Source organism: Vicia villosa, linkage group LG6 (assembly GCF_029867415.1).
Source record: "Vicia villosa cultivar HV-30 ecotype Madison, WI linkage group LG6, Vvil1.0, whole genome shotgun sequence".
Classification (NCBI taxonomy): Eukaryota; Viridiplantae; Streptophyta; class Magnoliopsida; order Fabales; family Fabaceae; genus Vicia; species Vicia villosa.
The window spans coordinates 112,721,638-112,736,806 of NC_081185.1; the positions used below are offsets into that span (position 1 = coordinate 112,721,638).

Below are 15,169 nucleotides of genomic sequence, written 5' to 3' on the forward strand. Positions count from 1 at the left end.
CACACTTTCATACTTTATCTCATCATTGTATTCATATTTAATTACAAAAGAATAGTTAAGAGTAATTGAGTTAACATACTTAACATTATGCATAACACTTGAATATGAATAATTGGATGAAATTCTAAAATTATAAGTTATCAGGCACCACATATAATTTACAGGTTGCATTAGTAGTCGGGAAGGAGTCTGGTTCCGGCTTCGCGTATAACTGCTTTTCCGTGGGACTGCCCTGATCGTGGATCAAAGAGGCACACGCCTGAGCTACCGTTGCAGTGTGCTTGTGAGGGCCGCGTGACTTTTCCCACTTGGCGTTAGCACACTTGCGTGCTCGGTATGGTGGGGTTATGAGGCCATATCGACTAACACATAACAGGTAACTCACCTCTAATGAAGTCAAGTAGATTAAGCACTAGGCTTTCGCCCGGTGGGCCCATGTGTCAAGATGGCGTGTTGTACTCGGCGTTAACATACGTGCGTGAAGATGATTAATGGGACTATGCCGCCAATTAGGCTAAGGTCATCTCGCGGCCTGGAAAAAAAAAGGTGTATGACGGATTCGCGGACACTACACATTTTTATCGTAAAAATTATATTGTTGAGGATACGGACATAAAATTTTAATTCGCCTCGTAAAAAAGTAAGAATAAAATAGACATGCCCGACAGACAAGGTCCATTTTGTAACCCCTATATACGATGTTTAGAAATCCTACTTTAACGGATAGAAATTAATATTACTAAGTTGTAAGTTGTGCGTAATTCAGTAAAATTTGAACTCCATTACTAACTATTATGCATATGAGTTCTAATAGTTGTCACTTTTTTACCAACATTTAATATATTTTATTAAAAATTATATAAATTTATGAAATAATTTTGTTAGATGATAATGTTTATTATATTAATTTTATTTATTTAATATTACGTAGGTGATGAGTTATACTAGATGATAAGAATGCATTAATTTTCAATATAATGAGTCAATAATATTTAAAAATGTAATGCTTCCTCATTGGAGGAGGATGTAGGGTTGTGTTATTATATTTCTGTTTCTTTTGTCTTCTTTCTACGTGTATATATAAAAATAATAATGCATGAAAATGACTTAGGTGGCTAGGGTTTTTTTTAAAACCAAATTATACTTTACAATTAACTTTAAAAATATTATGATTTGTTTAGACGTGTAGTGTAAAGCTTTTAGGAATTTGTGTGACTCATGTTTCAATTTTGTTCTCCATTACGTAACACTTTAATCCTAATGTTATGACTTTGATACCTCATGCTTTGTGAAAAATATTCTCTAATTATATTTTAGGTTCTCCACTAAGTTCTAGCTTAAGTCCTTGGGTTTAGGGTTGCTGAAAGAGATAGAAAAGATAAATAAGTGAATGTGTAGTTCATGAAATTAAAATAAATTTAAAGTCTTATGTTTGAGAAAATAATAGCTGAATTTTGTTAAGGGGGTATTGCAAAAAATGCCAAAAAAGTAGGTCTAGCTACATAACCTTGTCACCACAAGGAGGATAATATTTAAATAAAGCAAGTAAGAAAATGAGGTTAGAAAATACACGTAGCTCACATATTAAGCGAACATTTTATATTCACACAAAAATATTATAAGCTCCACCAGAAAAAAAATTAAAATAAGTTACAAATAGTTTAAGGACGGAAACTCTAAACAAATTTTTCCAAACTCTAAAATGCCATAAAACCAAAATTGGTAGGAGACTTTGGCACATAGTTTTGGGCCGACTGTCGGCCCAAAAGGGTAAGGCTGAATCGCCAGTCTAAATTATTTCGTTAAGGTATCAAAATATAATGTAATTCTGTTCTAGAGCTCCACACTTGATCCATGTCGGGGGATACTATATGTCGTTAGATGTCATCAGAAAGTCTATCGCGCCCCACGTCAAAATTGTAGATAATGTCCATAAACGTCATTCATATATAAAGTCTCACGATAGACTTGAGGTATTTTCTCTGTGGTCCATAACTCATTTTACTCATCATTCTCTAACTAATTTAGGCGTTGGAGTGCTAACATTGCAAGTTCATTCATATGCAGTCATATCAGAGATCTGCTCCGCCGCACCAAGCCCATACTTTGTCATTTCACCGATCATTTATGGGTCCACAGTGGAATAGTGGTGTCATCCATAAGGGGAGTAGGTTAGGTCGAGTTAGATTTTGTCAAACTTGAATCTGACTTGCTAAAAATTTCAAAGTCTAAGTCTAGTATGTGGCCTATCACAGACTTATTTTTAGGCCTGAGTCTGACATTTTTGAAGGTTTAATTGACCTATTAGTCTGCATAAAAGCCTGTTTTATTTGAATATTTATAAATAAATAATTTAATTAATGTTTAAATAGACTAACAAACTAAAAGATCAACGAGACTATATGTTTATATGCATTGACTTATTTAAGTTTACCTATTTACATAAGTTTTGTGATACTATTTGTTTGAAAAAACTTATGAAAACAACTTATGACATTGTTCATAAATTTTTTTCAGCTTATTTTCATAAGTTCTTCAAGAAAACTAAGCTTTATTTTTTATTTTAAGTCAAAATACAAATACAATATAATAATAAAATTATTCGTATTTATTGAAATAGGTCGGCCTAATAGGATCAAATGATTTTTTATGACTTGTGGCATATTTTTTTTTAACTAAATAGACTTATAAAAAAGCATCTACATTTCTATTTAAAAAGCATGGTCTGACCTAAGCTTGCGTAGGCCAGGTCGTAGGCCCTTATTAATTGACTTGACATATTTCCACTCCTAGCCGTCTATGAAATAATGGTTACACTCTGATCCATAATTCACTTCACTTCTCATTCTCTTACTAATTTATACTCCCTCTGTCCCAAATTATAAGAGAAAATTACTTTTTAGATTCATTGAATAATTAATGTATTTGGTCTATATAAAGACCAGATACATTAATTCTTCAATGAATCTAAAAAGTGATTTTCTCTTATAATTTGGGACGGAGGGAGTACGTTGGAGTGTTAATCTTATAGATTCACCCTCGTGTCGTCGTACAAGAGATCTGCTCCACCATACCACGCCCCTACTTCATCATTTAACCGACTAGTAGTTTGCCCGTGCAATGCACGGATAAGCTTGTATAGTTAGCTTTTAATAATTTGTTAATCATCTTTTTAATATAAAAAATATTAATTGTAAGAAAATAAGTACTATTATTCACAATATTTTATTTACTTCAATTCTCTAACATATCTTTTTTTGATTTGAGAATTTTTTTAATAATAATGAAATCAACATGATATGGAAAACTTTATAATATTATTATAAAAATCAAAATTTAAAAATATAAAGAAAAAACATACTATAATATTTTTAATTTTTATAAAAAAATATCGACGTTACTTTTTATTATTATTTAAATTTAAATCTGAAATGTGGAAAAGAGAGATTTTTAACTTATATTTTAAAAATGATAAATATATATATATATATATATATATATATATATATATATATATATATATATATATATATATATATATATATATATATATATATATATATATATATATTTATATATTGTATTTATATTTTTTATTTATTATCCATCATAAATTAGTTATATACATTTTTTAATATTTGTTTTTAGATATTTGCATATTATATAATTATATCAATTTTATTAATCTTTTTATATTTTTGATTTGTATATATATATATATATATATATATATATATATATATATATATATATATATATATATATATATATATATATATATATAAATTGTATTTATATTTTTTATTTATTATCTATCATAAATTAGTTATATACATTTTTTAATATTTTTTTTTAGATATTTGGATATTATATAATTATATCAATTTTATTAATATTTTTATATTTTTTATTTGTATTTATTATTTAGAAAAACTAAGTAATTCATGATTATATAAAAATTATAATTTTATTATTAAACAAAATAAATAAAAGAGAATAATTAAAAAAAGCATAATTTTTTAACATTGCAATGGGATTTGTAAAATCAATTTTTAAAAAAGTAAAATTAGGATTGATATTAGAGTGACATGTGTCAAATGTTGCTAAAAGTTGTTATCATGATGCCACATGGCTAGGGTTGCCATCATGACAACCTTGCATTTATATATAAGATAAGATTATTTCTAGTTCCCTAGCTGTTATGACTTTGATCCCTCATGCTTTGTGACAAATACTCTCTAATTACATTTTAGGTTCTCCACGAAATTGAATTTGGTAATGTACTAGTGGTGCATGTTCTTTTTGCTGTCTTTGTTTTTACCTCCTTTTCTTCCATGTAACTATCATAAAATTAGGACTGCTGAAAGAGAGAGAAAAACAAAAAAGTGAATGTGTAACTCATGAAATTAAAATAAATTCAAAGGCTTCTGTTTGAGAGAGAAAAACAAAAAAGTGAATGTGTAACTCATGACATTGTTCATATACACAAAAATATTCATAAGCTCCACCAGAACAAAATATTAAAACAAGTTGCAAATAGTTTAAGGACAGAAACTCTAAACAAACTTTTCCAACTATTCTAAAATAGAATAAAACCAAAATTGGTAGTAGACATTGATACATAATTAATAATAGAACAGTACAGTAACATCACTCTCACTAAGTAGACATCTTTTATAATGTTTTTTCCATGTCAACCTTATAAATTATGTTTGTGTAATGTATAATGTAATGCAAACTCCTTCATTGTTTATGATGTAGAGATAAGATCCATTATCACAAATATCTTAATCTTAATATGATACAGTTCAAAGGCAAGTCTTATTCTAAACTATAATTACACAAGACAAACCTCTTTATCCAATGACCAAAATTACCCCTAGTTTCATTCCTTTAAGGGTAAAATATTCCATAAAGAATGGCATAAACAAACCTTATGCTGAAAAGAATTTACAAGAAACTGCATTGCTTCATCACTTCACTCTTATTGGCCTCAGAATCGACTCTTACGATGACTTCTTATATAAGTAAGAAACCGATATGTTTGGATTTCCACTGCGAATGTACATTTACTGTCCATAAGTCCGTAGATCTCAAATGAACTCCATCAAATGTACCTTTGCAGATTCTCAACTGTAAACCGAACATAAGCAAATTTGAATCTAATACCAGCAAGCCACGTACTTTTGTGCTACCTTCGCATGAACTTGCAATAAACACATTCTAAAAAACTAAAATGATTCGCCTCTGTCCCCCTTTTTACACCATCCTATTCGATATATATTATTCTATTTCTAACTGGCTCTTGGAAGTGAATCTTGATGAGTCAGTTCATAGTTTCCATTTTCAGGTAGCTGATTCTCACTATCCACAATATTTGCTTTTGAACAAAGGAAGAAGAAAGAAGATGTGTATATTGAAATATGCCAAAAGCTGTAAAAAAACACATTTCAAAAGAAGGCGAACATGAGATATAGAGAAGGTATAAACAAAAAGAAGGGAAATGATGATAGTAATATTGTTAATACCTATGCCAAAACCAGTAATTTTCACTGGTTTCAAGTGTCCAGCTTACTATTGCCATTGACAGCGCAGAAAAACCAGCTAATGCAAAAGGCCAGTGGTACCGTCTTAGAAGTGTTCCAACAAGATTACATAGCCATCGCTTTATCACTCGCAAACTGCAGATAAATTCATCACTAATAAGTTATATTCAGTGTCATTAAATAGCATCTATATCGCAGCTGAATCCGTTACGCTATGTAGTACAAAGTATTGTTTAATAGTGGCTATAGCGACGCTGTAGCCATTATAGCATAGCAGATTTTGAGTTAACTGCTATAAAGCATAGTGCCATCGATCGCTATTATGTTGCATGTAAACCAATATAATGTCGTACTCGAAACAAACTTACATCTGAGAGAAATCAAGTGAGAATCTAACTGAAAAGGAAAGGGACCTATACTTTGTTGACAACTCTATAACCCATCCAATAAGGAGACCAAGAGCACCGATCACCATCACAAGAACAACATTGGAAGACCTACATATTTCATATTCAAATATGAAAAAGATTATCAAAAATTTTATGGTATTTGTGTATATGCAAGGGCGCGTGTGTGAGCACGTGAACATTCAGTCTATTAGTTCATTTACCTGGTTGCATTTGTTACAGCCATTAGAGCAGTAAGGATAGCGACAGCCGTGTGGATTGCCCTCTTCAATACTTCATCAATGGTAGCTAAGTAAAGAAAAGTGCTAATCACAGCCATGAAAGAGAGCCAGAAGTCCATGAACTGTAGGACGTTATAGTTTAATGCACACCAAGCACCTACGTCACAAGCATGATATAGTCCACTAGCAATTCCACTAGATGTGAACAAAACCCATTCTGCCAATGCCTGCATAATAAACGATGTTATGAAATTTGTATGATCAAATAAAGGTATACTATGGGTTGCATACATAAGTAAATATAATGAGATAATAAGAGTTACCGAACAAGTAAAGAGAAAGAACCACCTTCTGCCGAAGGGCCCAATAGGCAGGAAGTATGGCCGCAGCATTTGATACAATGAGAAAAAATGATTGTCGTACATGCCCTGCACAAATTTTCAGTGACTCGTTTAGGGTCTAATGATGTAAACGCTTACAGGCACAAAGGTTCTGACTTGATAAAAAATTGAAGCTAAAAAAGAAATAAAGATAAAGGACCAAAAGACAAGTTTGCCTGATAAATAAGTTACACAACAAGAAAAATAAAATTGATGCTTTATATAAGTAAATTTGAACAATGCAGGACAATTAAATCACTAACTTCATCAATCTCAAAAATGAACTAGCACCTTGATGTGATACAATTTCAATGCTACAGTCAATGCCTCCATGGTTTCGATCACAAGAGCAGAAGCTGAAGACAACAAAGTAAACATTTAAAATGATGAATTCCTTAATACATTAGAGAAAAGAAATGAAAAACATGCAATAATGTAATCTCTAAAAAAGAAGATTAATACAATTGGAAAACTCTATAGCATGCCATCTGAATTGTATTCCCCACAAAATCTCAATCACTACCAAGGACTTCTAAGGTAACGTAATTTAAAAGAAAATTTAGGAACAAGCAAAGGGTTTAAAATAAACCTGTACGATGTCAAGCCACTTGCATCAAAAGAAAATTTACAGTCCCCGTGAGAGGAACAATGTTTCGGGCATCGTTCAAGCGAAAGAGACATGACAGTTGGCTCTTTAGAAGGATCACGGCTAGTATTAAGATATCTAAGACCAAAACCCCAAGTTCCTTCTCTAGCATACATAATATAGAAATTGATCTTGTTGTCAGTCCAATCATATAGCATGAAAAACATAGATGTGTCGCTTCTCATTGTCTTGTTAGCATAATAATAGTCCCGGTTAATAAGAGATGGTAGTCCACCAAATCTAACGTAAACTTCATAATTGATCTTCACGTCTGAGGATAGTTGTACATGAATATTTCCTCCGGCTGCACCGCGTGGAATGTCCAGAAGTAAATAAGTCCAACTGTTACCAGGGTCACCATGGTATGATGAGTTACTCAAGAGTGGTTCAAGAGGGAAATTGGCAGAAGTATAAGATGCTCCGGTACTGACCGGTAGATAATATGATTCAAAGGGAGTTGGACCTCTCCGTACAAATGTCTGCAGAAAACAACTCTCGTATTGTCAATAGCTTATTCCAGCTTAAATAAATACCTTCTAGCATCAAGTTGTCGCATGATTCTACCCTAGAGCGTTCTTAAATCAACTTCAAATCAAGAAATATTAATAGAGATGATTTTTGCATAACCAAACTTGACAACTTTTCCGATAACTTTTAAAGTGGTTAACACAGTTCAAATAGGTGGTTAATTACGTTTAGAAGATGATTAATGGATATGTTAGTTTTTGAAACTCATTAACCATCAACATAACTTCATTAATCACAAATTTGAACGTGGTTAACCATTTGGACTTGGTACATTAACTTGATTCTACTCATTCTACTTGTAACTTCAAATGTTATATTGTAGTACAAGGATTAGCATAACCTTAATTGTTATTATAAAGAAAGTTCTTAAGGTGACAACACAAAAAGGAAATTTTGGCAGAAAATATCACGCAAAGAATACTACCTGAAGCGTGTAGATATCCATTGTACAATTTGGACCAGCCTTCCCAAAAGGACATTGAAGCACCTGTGATTCCACTGAATAGCAAACCCTTACATTGCTATCCTGTATCTTTATAGGATTGATCGGTACGATAGTAATGTACCAACGACCGATTAATGGTGAATGAATAACCAGCGGCACTTTACTTAAATCACTGGAGTAATCGTACGAAGCGACTGAAGGCATTGAACCATGGCGAACAAAACACATTAAACTAACATCATTTGCACCAGATGTTTTGTTTGAAGACGTGATATTGAATTTGACATCACTTGCCATAATAGTAAATTCGTCTGCCACATTTATTATATCAAAGGAGAAGAAGTTTGATACGCTTTCATCAGCACAAAAAGTTTTCCCACTACTTTTGCAGGTCATCAAATTTTCCAACTCTGGCTCATTCGCCATTGTAGCTTTCAAAGTATTATTGACATCAGATGTTGTGCATGAAAATGGATAAACCGGACTGTTACAGAAATCTCCCATCATCATTGAATTTGTGCATGCTTCCACAGTTATATTGGCAGCAAAGGAGTATGCTGGACCCCGGACAATCTTCAGAGGTAAAAATATTATTACTTTTTGGGTAATTTTCAGAATTATTTTGGGCAAAAAAAAAAAGACTTGCATAGTAAACCTTACCATCTTCGACTGTGTTCTTGTAGGTCCAATGCCATTGAAAAGACCAATGAACCAAACACCTGGAGATATCTGAACAACAATTTGTTATGGTTTCTATCTTAGAAATTACATAAGAACTAAAGAAGAATCACTTGAACCTAACCATTCCCCAAGCAACATATATGCTAGTTATATAAAACCGATCATGTGTCCTAACATCTCAAGCTTTTCGGAGGGTTTGTCCTTGAAATATAACATATCGGAGCCCCTATGACTATTTTTTTTTAGCAAATATTACACTTATCTTGCATCTTAACCAGAGTAGTCAATAGCGGCGCTATCCCACTATAGCGGAGCGGAGTGGAGGCCAGCCGCTATGGAAAGAGCCTTGGTAGTGCAGAACACTATAGCGGCTGATATAAGGTAAATAGCGAGTAGCGGGGGCGGAGCAATTTCTGTCCCGCTATCCTTCTCCCCTCTAAAAAACCGAAATTACCCTTTAAATTTAAAACGTTTAAGGGTGATTTTGGGTTTTTCAATCAAATCTGAGTTGAGACTCAAACCTAATCTTGACGTTTGTGCACTTCCGTTCTTCCAAAGAAAAATCACAACTTCCTCCCTCACCTCTCTCTACACTTCGTTCTTCCCTCTGCACTTCATATGTTTATAATTATTATTCATGTAATTTGTTCCAAGAAAGATGAAATAGCGAATATCCCGCAATACACTATCCCATTTTTGGGGTTAACCGCGCTCCGCGCCACTATCCAGGATTAACTACTCTAAACCTACTAACTTAACTTTTAATAGAACCGGCCCTTCACTATAGGAATTTTAATGTTAAGCAAGTATTTCTATGTTATTACAAGCATAAGGAGACATTGAGCTGGATGAAGCAATACATTAAACATGGATATTATACTAGTAATAAAAAAGTATCTGTAATGCTTCGAGTAAAAAAATAAGCGTAAAACAATACCTGATTGTTTGTCAGTTTCATAGTGATATTTTTCTGCATAGGGAAGCACTGCTCCACATCTAAACCATTTATCCCTGAATAAAATGGGGAACAAAAAGTAATCATAATAGGAAATTGAAAACAAAAGGTGAAAAAAGAAATCTAGTGTGTTCTTTCTTGTCAAAAAGGGAGATAGATAATGAGAAGGAGAGCAAGCCAATAATAGATAAGAATCTTATTATCTTAGACGGTCAAAAACAACATGGCAACTGTTTCGTAGCATCTGTGCTTCCTCGGTCTCGTACCTGAGATGGCTGAATCTTTCAAAGTTAAGTTTAGGGCATCTGGCAGTGGAGGACCTCCGTCTCTAAAGCATATTATTGGTAGTGTGCTCATTGGAACACTTTCAATTCTAGAGACATCCTGAAAACGGAAGGGCCCATTCAACAAAAAGATAATATTGTGATGAGCACTTCATAGACTTTTCTATAGCATAGTCGGTAATGACAATTTTAATAAGATTGGATGTACTTACAAGGTCTACATCTGAGTTCATTGCTATAGACATCGTAGAAAACCATGGCGGCAAGTCAACTGAAGAAATAGAAAACATTAAGAGACAAGTAAGATCATTCACAACTCCAGAAGTCCAAACATATCTGAAAATGAGGTTTTTCGAGAAAACAGATTTTCAAAATAATTGAACTCATAATTGCAATCGAATCATCAAAGCAGAATGAAAAATAAAATTAACTTCTTCTGTGATACCATCTCACATTTGTCTCCATCTGAAATTCTTTAGTGTTTGGTTTTGCAGTTGAAAAAAATTGATTCTGAATGAATTAATTCTATAAAATTGATTCTGACTAAAAGTGAGTTGAAAGTAAAGTGATTTATGTTTGGATAAATTGTTGCAAAAGTGAGTTTAACAATCATGTTTAGACTCAAAAGCTAGAAATCATAGCTTCAAGTAGAATCAACTCTAGAATACAGAACCAATTCTACTCGATAGCAAACTAAACATGTTAAAATTAATTTCACACTTCCATAATTAATTCTAAGCGCGCCAATCGTGAAACCAAGCATTATGTTACTAGTGAGGGAAGAATGGCCAATACAACAACTGAATCTAATGAGAATGAGGGACACATGGCACATGATCCTACTTTTGTGGAGCCAAGGCGAGGAATGAGAGGAAAGATCTCTAACCAAAAATATGCCAATGATTGGTTATTATGAGTAGGGAATTTAGTGGAATGAAGTTGAATCTCTTCTGTCTTTGAGCCTAGGCATTCTAGAGCTTTCTTTTATCCCTTGTACTTCCTTACATCAAGTGTTTATCACATTCTGCATAATCAATACAAAATCCCGTACAGTGTACACCATTGACAGTTAATTGCATTAGAGTACCAAATTCCTCTTTTAATTTGTGTGTTGTTAACTGAGTTTTCTGGCTCATAACACATTACACAGTTGATTATTGCCCCTTCCTTCCTCATACAAGGTTTCTGATCACATTAGTAAAATCTAACAAACTAGCGCATCATAAAATAGATAACAAATAACAAACAGCAATTGTTCCAACCCCAAATCCGCTGCACCGTTTTCCAAGGTATGTTCGAGAACAACCTCAGACCATTTGGGCTGTTTGTGAGAATCCGGGGTTTAAGCCATGTACAAGGGATGTTAAACTCTTTCACCCCTTAGCCTCGACTGGAGGACTATTGTTCCGGTACGTAAAGTCTCACATTACTAGGAATTGAAACCAAGAGTGGTCTATAAACACTCACGTTCACAACCACCCGAGTCGAATTTAACTAAGGACAAAATTGTGAGGGTTTACACAAAGTCCCAAAGCGGACAATACCTAAGAAAAGTCGTGTTCCTGAGTTACCAAATAAGATTGCATCCCTATGCTTCAAGTCCATACATGATACTTGCATAGTTACTATTACAAGGTAACAGTGATCAAAGCCGTCTTAAGTTTTTGAGGCCATATGAAGGTTAGGTCATGTTCAACCATTGCAAAACAAATAGGGACCCTATTTTGCCACGACATAATCACGACAAATATTTTATGACACTCTATTTAAACAAGTTTTAATTGAGACAAATTTGGCATTCAGTCTTGCATGCCCTCAAAGACGGCCCTCACTGTGATAAACTATAGGCTATAGCAACATAACCTAGAAATATCTAAAAAAAAGTAACTAATATAAAACACAGGACTCATATTTCACATGATCAAGTCCATCATAGCCGAATAATAATCACAAAAACATAATTAAGCTGTAATCAGTCTCTTAGATTTCCCCTAAAACATAAAACCGAACCAATTGTATAATCCTCACAGACTAAACCCCGGATGAAGCAAATAAGATCAAATTCAATTCCAACACTAACATAATGCTTCATCACAAACAACCACAAGAACAACAACAACAAAAAATCAAGCAAATAATAATGACTAAAAACAAAAAGGGTCACTGTGAATTAGGTAACAAACCTCTAATATAGCGCAAATCAAAGGGTCTGAGCCTAGTATGAGGGTAACTGAAGCTTGAAACAATAAAGGTTTCACCTTTGCTGCTGGGTTCACCATTTGCAGAGAGTAGAACAAAGGAACAAGAAAAGAGCAGCACAAAATTGAAAAAACTCATTTTTTTTACCAATTTTGAGAGAGTTGTTCTGAGATCATAGCGATGAATTTTGGTGGGGAGTGAGTGAGTAACGCAAAAGGGTATTATTTTTTTAATTAATTAATTAAATAATAATGAAAAAAAACATTTGTCAGTGAGAATGTGGGAAACACATGTAAAAAGTTGAAACTTATTAATGAGTCATTAAATATTGGAAAAAAAAAACATAAAACAAAACAAAACTCACAAAATCTATGTGAGATATACGATGATGATGCTCTATGTTAAGTACCATGTTGACTCACTTTGGGTTGACTTTTGTCTAATGTGGTAAACACCTCGAAGACTATTTATTTTATTTTATAAAATAGAGAGAATAAAGTTATGTGTATGTGTATCCATTTTAATTTTTAATCTATATTAATTAAATTGTAATATATTTTATAATTTTTGTTTTAAACAATGTTTTTTTTCTCTTTCAATTTGATATGATCTAAAGGTAATTAAAACTTTATTATGACCAAATCAAGAAAGTTATAATCACCTTTATTAAAATCAAATAGGGAGCACTCAAACATGGAATCATGTTAGCCTTACGTATTTTAAAGCTTTAAATAAAGGTAACACGGGTGTTTATTTATTCATAATACAGCAACACAAATAGTTTCATTATAGTGTTTTTTTTTTCCTTTGTATCTTTTTGATAAAATATATTAGTAAAGTAGTTTTTCATCTTTTAGACAGAAGGGTGAAAAAAAAAATTATTCTCGTTATAGAAGAAAATGGGTGATGCACTGACTGTGTAAAATAGTTTTACACTATCAATTAATCATAATCATGTATTTAATTACAATTCATTTTTATTTTAAAAAGATTTAATGACATGACATATTGTTGGTTTTCTAGGATGACAGAGTAAAACTATTTTATATTGTCAGTGTATATCCATTAAACTCATTTTTTAAACCTTTAACAGAAAAGATACATATATATAATTTTTTTTAAAATAATCAATTTTAAAAAAAAAATTCAAAAATAAACATAATTCAAAAAATTACATAAATAATCAGGTTTGGGATGTCCTAAGTGTAGGCGTCACTCTTCATGGCGCCAATGACCAAATATTTGGAAGTATGTGCCACCTCCATGACGTCAATGTTCATGGCTATTAGGATTAGCCATTTGCCTAAGGTCATTTTAGGGTTTTTTTATTTTCTTGAAATAATAATAAATATTTAATATAAATGAAAAAATGTGAAAAAAGATACTACTAATTAATTATAAAATAATTTTACAAAAGTTTAAAAAAATACAAATATTCTAATGATCATCATCACCGTAACGACCCTCGGTTCCGCATATGTTAAACACGTTGACCCCTAACCCATTGAGGTTCTTGTTATGTTTGGGTAGATGACCCTTGTAATATCCCCTCAATGCGCTCAACGTCCATGCATTCTGTCAGGCCACCAAGTTGTCTCGGGTACCCGCTATCGAATAGTCGGTTGCCCATGCCTGCAAAATTTTGTCATGGTGGTGGGGGTGGTGGGGAAACGATATCTGGTTGGTAGCACTCGGCACTTGAATTGACTTGGTAAAAAGACATTGTTTCTTGTGGTGTGTTGAAGTCATATGTTTGTTAATGGGTGCTACGGTGATGTGACGTTTGCGAGATTAGTGGGTCGCTTGGATTGTATTCCTCTAGTTGGCCCAATTCGGGACTAGGTTGAGATTTGGAGGAGCCCGCCTCGGGGGTGTTGGATGTATTGTCTTTGTTGTTGGTATGGAGTTTGATAATTTGGTTGGTAATGATATTGGTGTTGGCCTTGGTCTTGGTGTTCGTGTTGTTGTCGTCGTTGGGTTGGTTGTTGATTGTAGGCTTGTTGGCGGGGATCAATTAAATAGTATGGGTCGGACACAAACGAATCAGGCGTGGTAACCGATCTATACCAACTCATATATTCTTGTGTTGGTTTCATTTCAAATAGGGAAACAAAGAACTGTAGGACATGTTGGTGACGCCTCTTCCATATTTGACGCCACTCTGGAGCGAAGTATTTCCAACTTCTAACGTTCCATTGGTGGTTCACTATGCGCGGAAATGCCATTGGCTCAAAGACGTCGGAAGAGCCGGGATTTCTTGATGCATGCCGAATTGGAGTTTCACACGGTCACTGTGGTGCATTTCCAATGTTGTACCTTATGATAGATGTTTTTGCAGTCCAAACAACTTCATCTTCGGGGTTGGGTTCATGTTGGAGACCCATATATGGTCTCTAATAAAACTATATAGGAAGAAAAATATAATTAGATCATTTGGAAGATGGTTGATATTAAAAAAAATCGTAGAATATGAATAGTTTAGTGGTAATACATCCTCCGATCGAAGGTAATCCCAAAGTTAGTGATACATCAAGATATTTCCCCTAAGGTTTTTGCTATAATTCATCCCTCTTACACAGAACCTTAAACAAAAAGAGAAAAAACCAATTATTTATAGTTTTTTTAGAAAAGAGTGAGTAAATTTACTTTGTTGCATAGGGGAACATGTAGTGGCCGTTGTTGTCGGTGGCTAGTATCGACATTCTCCACAAACCCCATACTTAGAGTAAGAACGTGCATCCATAAAATGTGCAAGTATCATTTTTTGCATTCTTACAAAGGGAAATATAAAGCATAGCCAAAACGGTGGAACACCAACTATACTTTCCAATGTTATCAATGTCGCCAAACAAACTTAAATACATAAAATTGACACTA

The 15,169-nt window shown here is 33.1% G+C and overlaps 1 protein-coding gene across 1 annotated transcript; it reads right to left on the minus strand.

The window, feature by feature from the left end:
* Positions 1–4,592: 4,592 nt before the first annotated feature.
* On the minus strand, positions 4,593–12,533 carry LOC131609627 (uncharacterized). Its single transcript, XM_058881388.1, has 13 exons — positions 12,277–12,533; positions 10,306–10,364; positions 10,076–10,193; positions 9,792–9,865; positions 8,834–8,902; positions 8,153–8,746; positions 7,144–7,679; positions 6,846–6,910; positions 6,523–6,602; positions 6,157–6,401; positions 5,915–6,043; positions 5,529–5,681; positions 4,593–5,433 (listed from the first exon to the last, which is right to left on the minus strand). Exons 1-13 carry the CDS (start codon positions 12,428–12,430, stop codon positions 5,295–5,297), a joined length of 2,415 nt encoding a protein of 804 aa, XP_058737371.1. The 5' UTR covers positions 12,431–12,533; the 3' UTR covers positions 4,593–5,294.
* Positions 12,534–15,169: the final 2,636 nt, after the last annotated feature.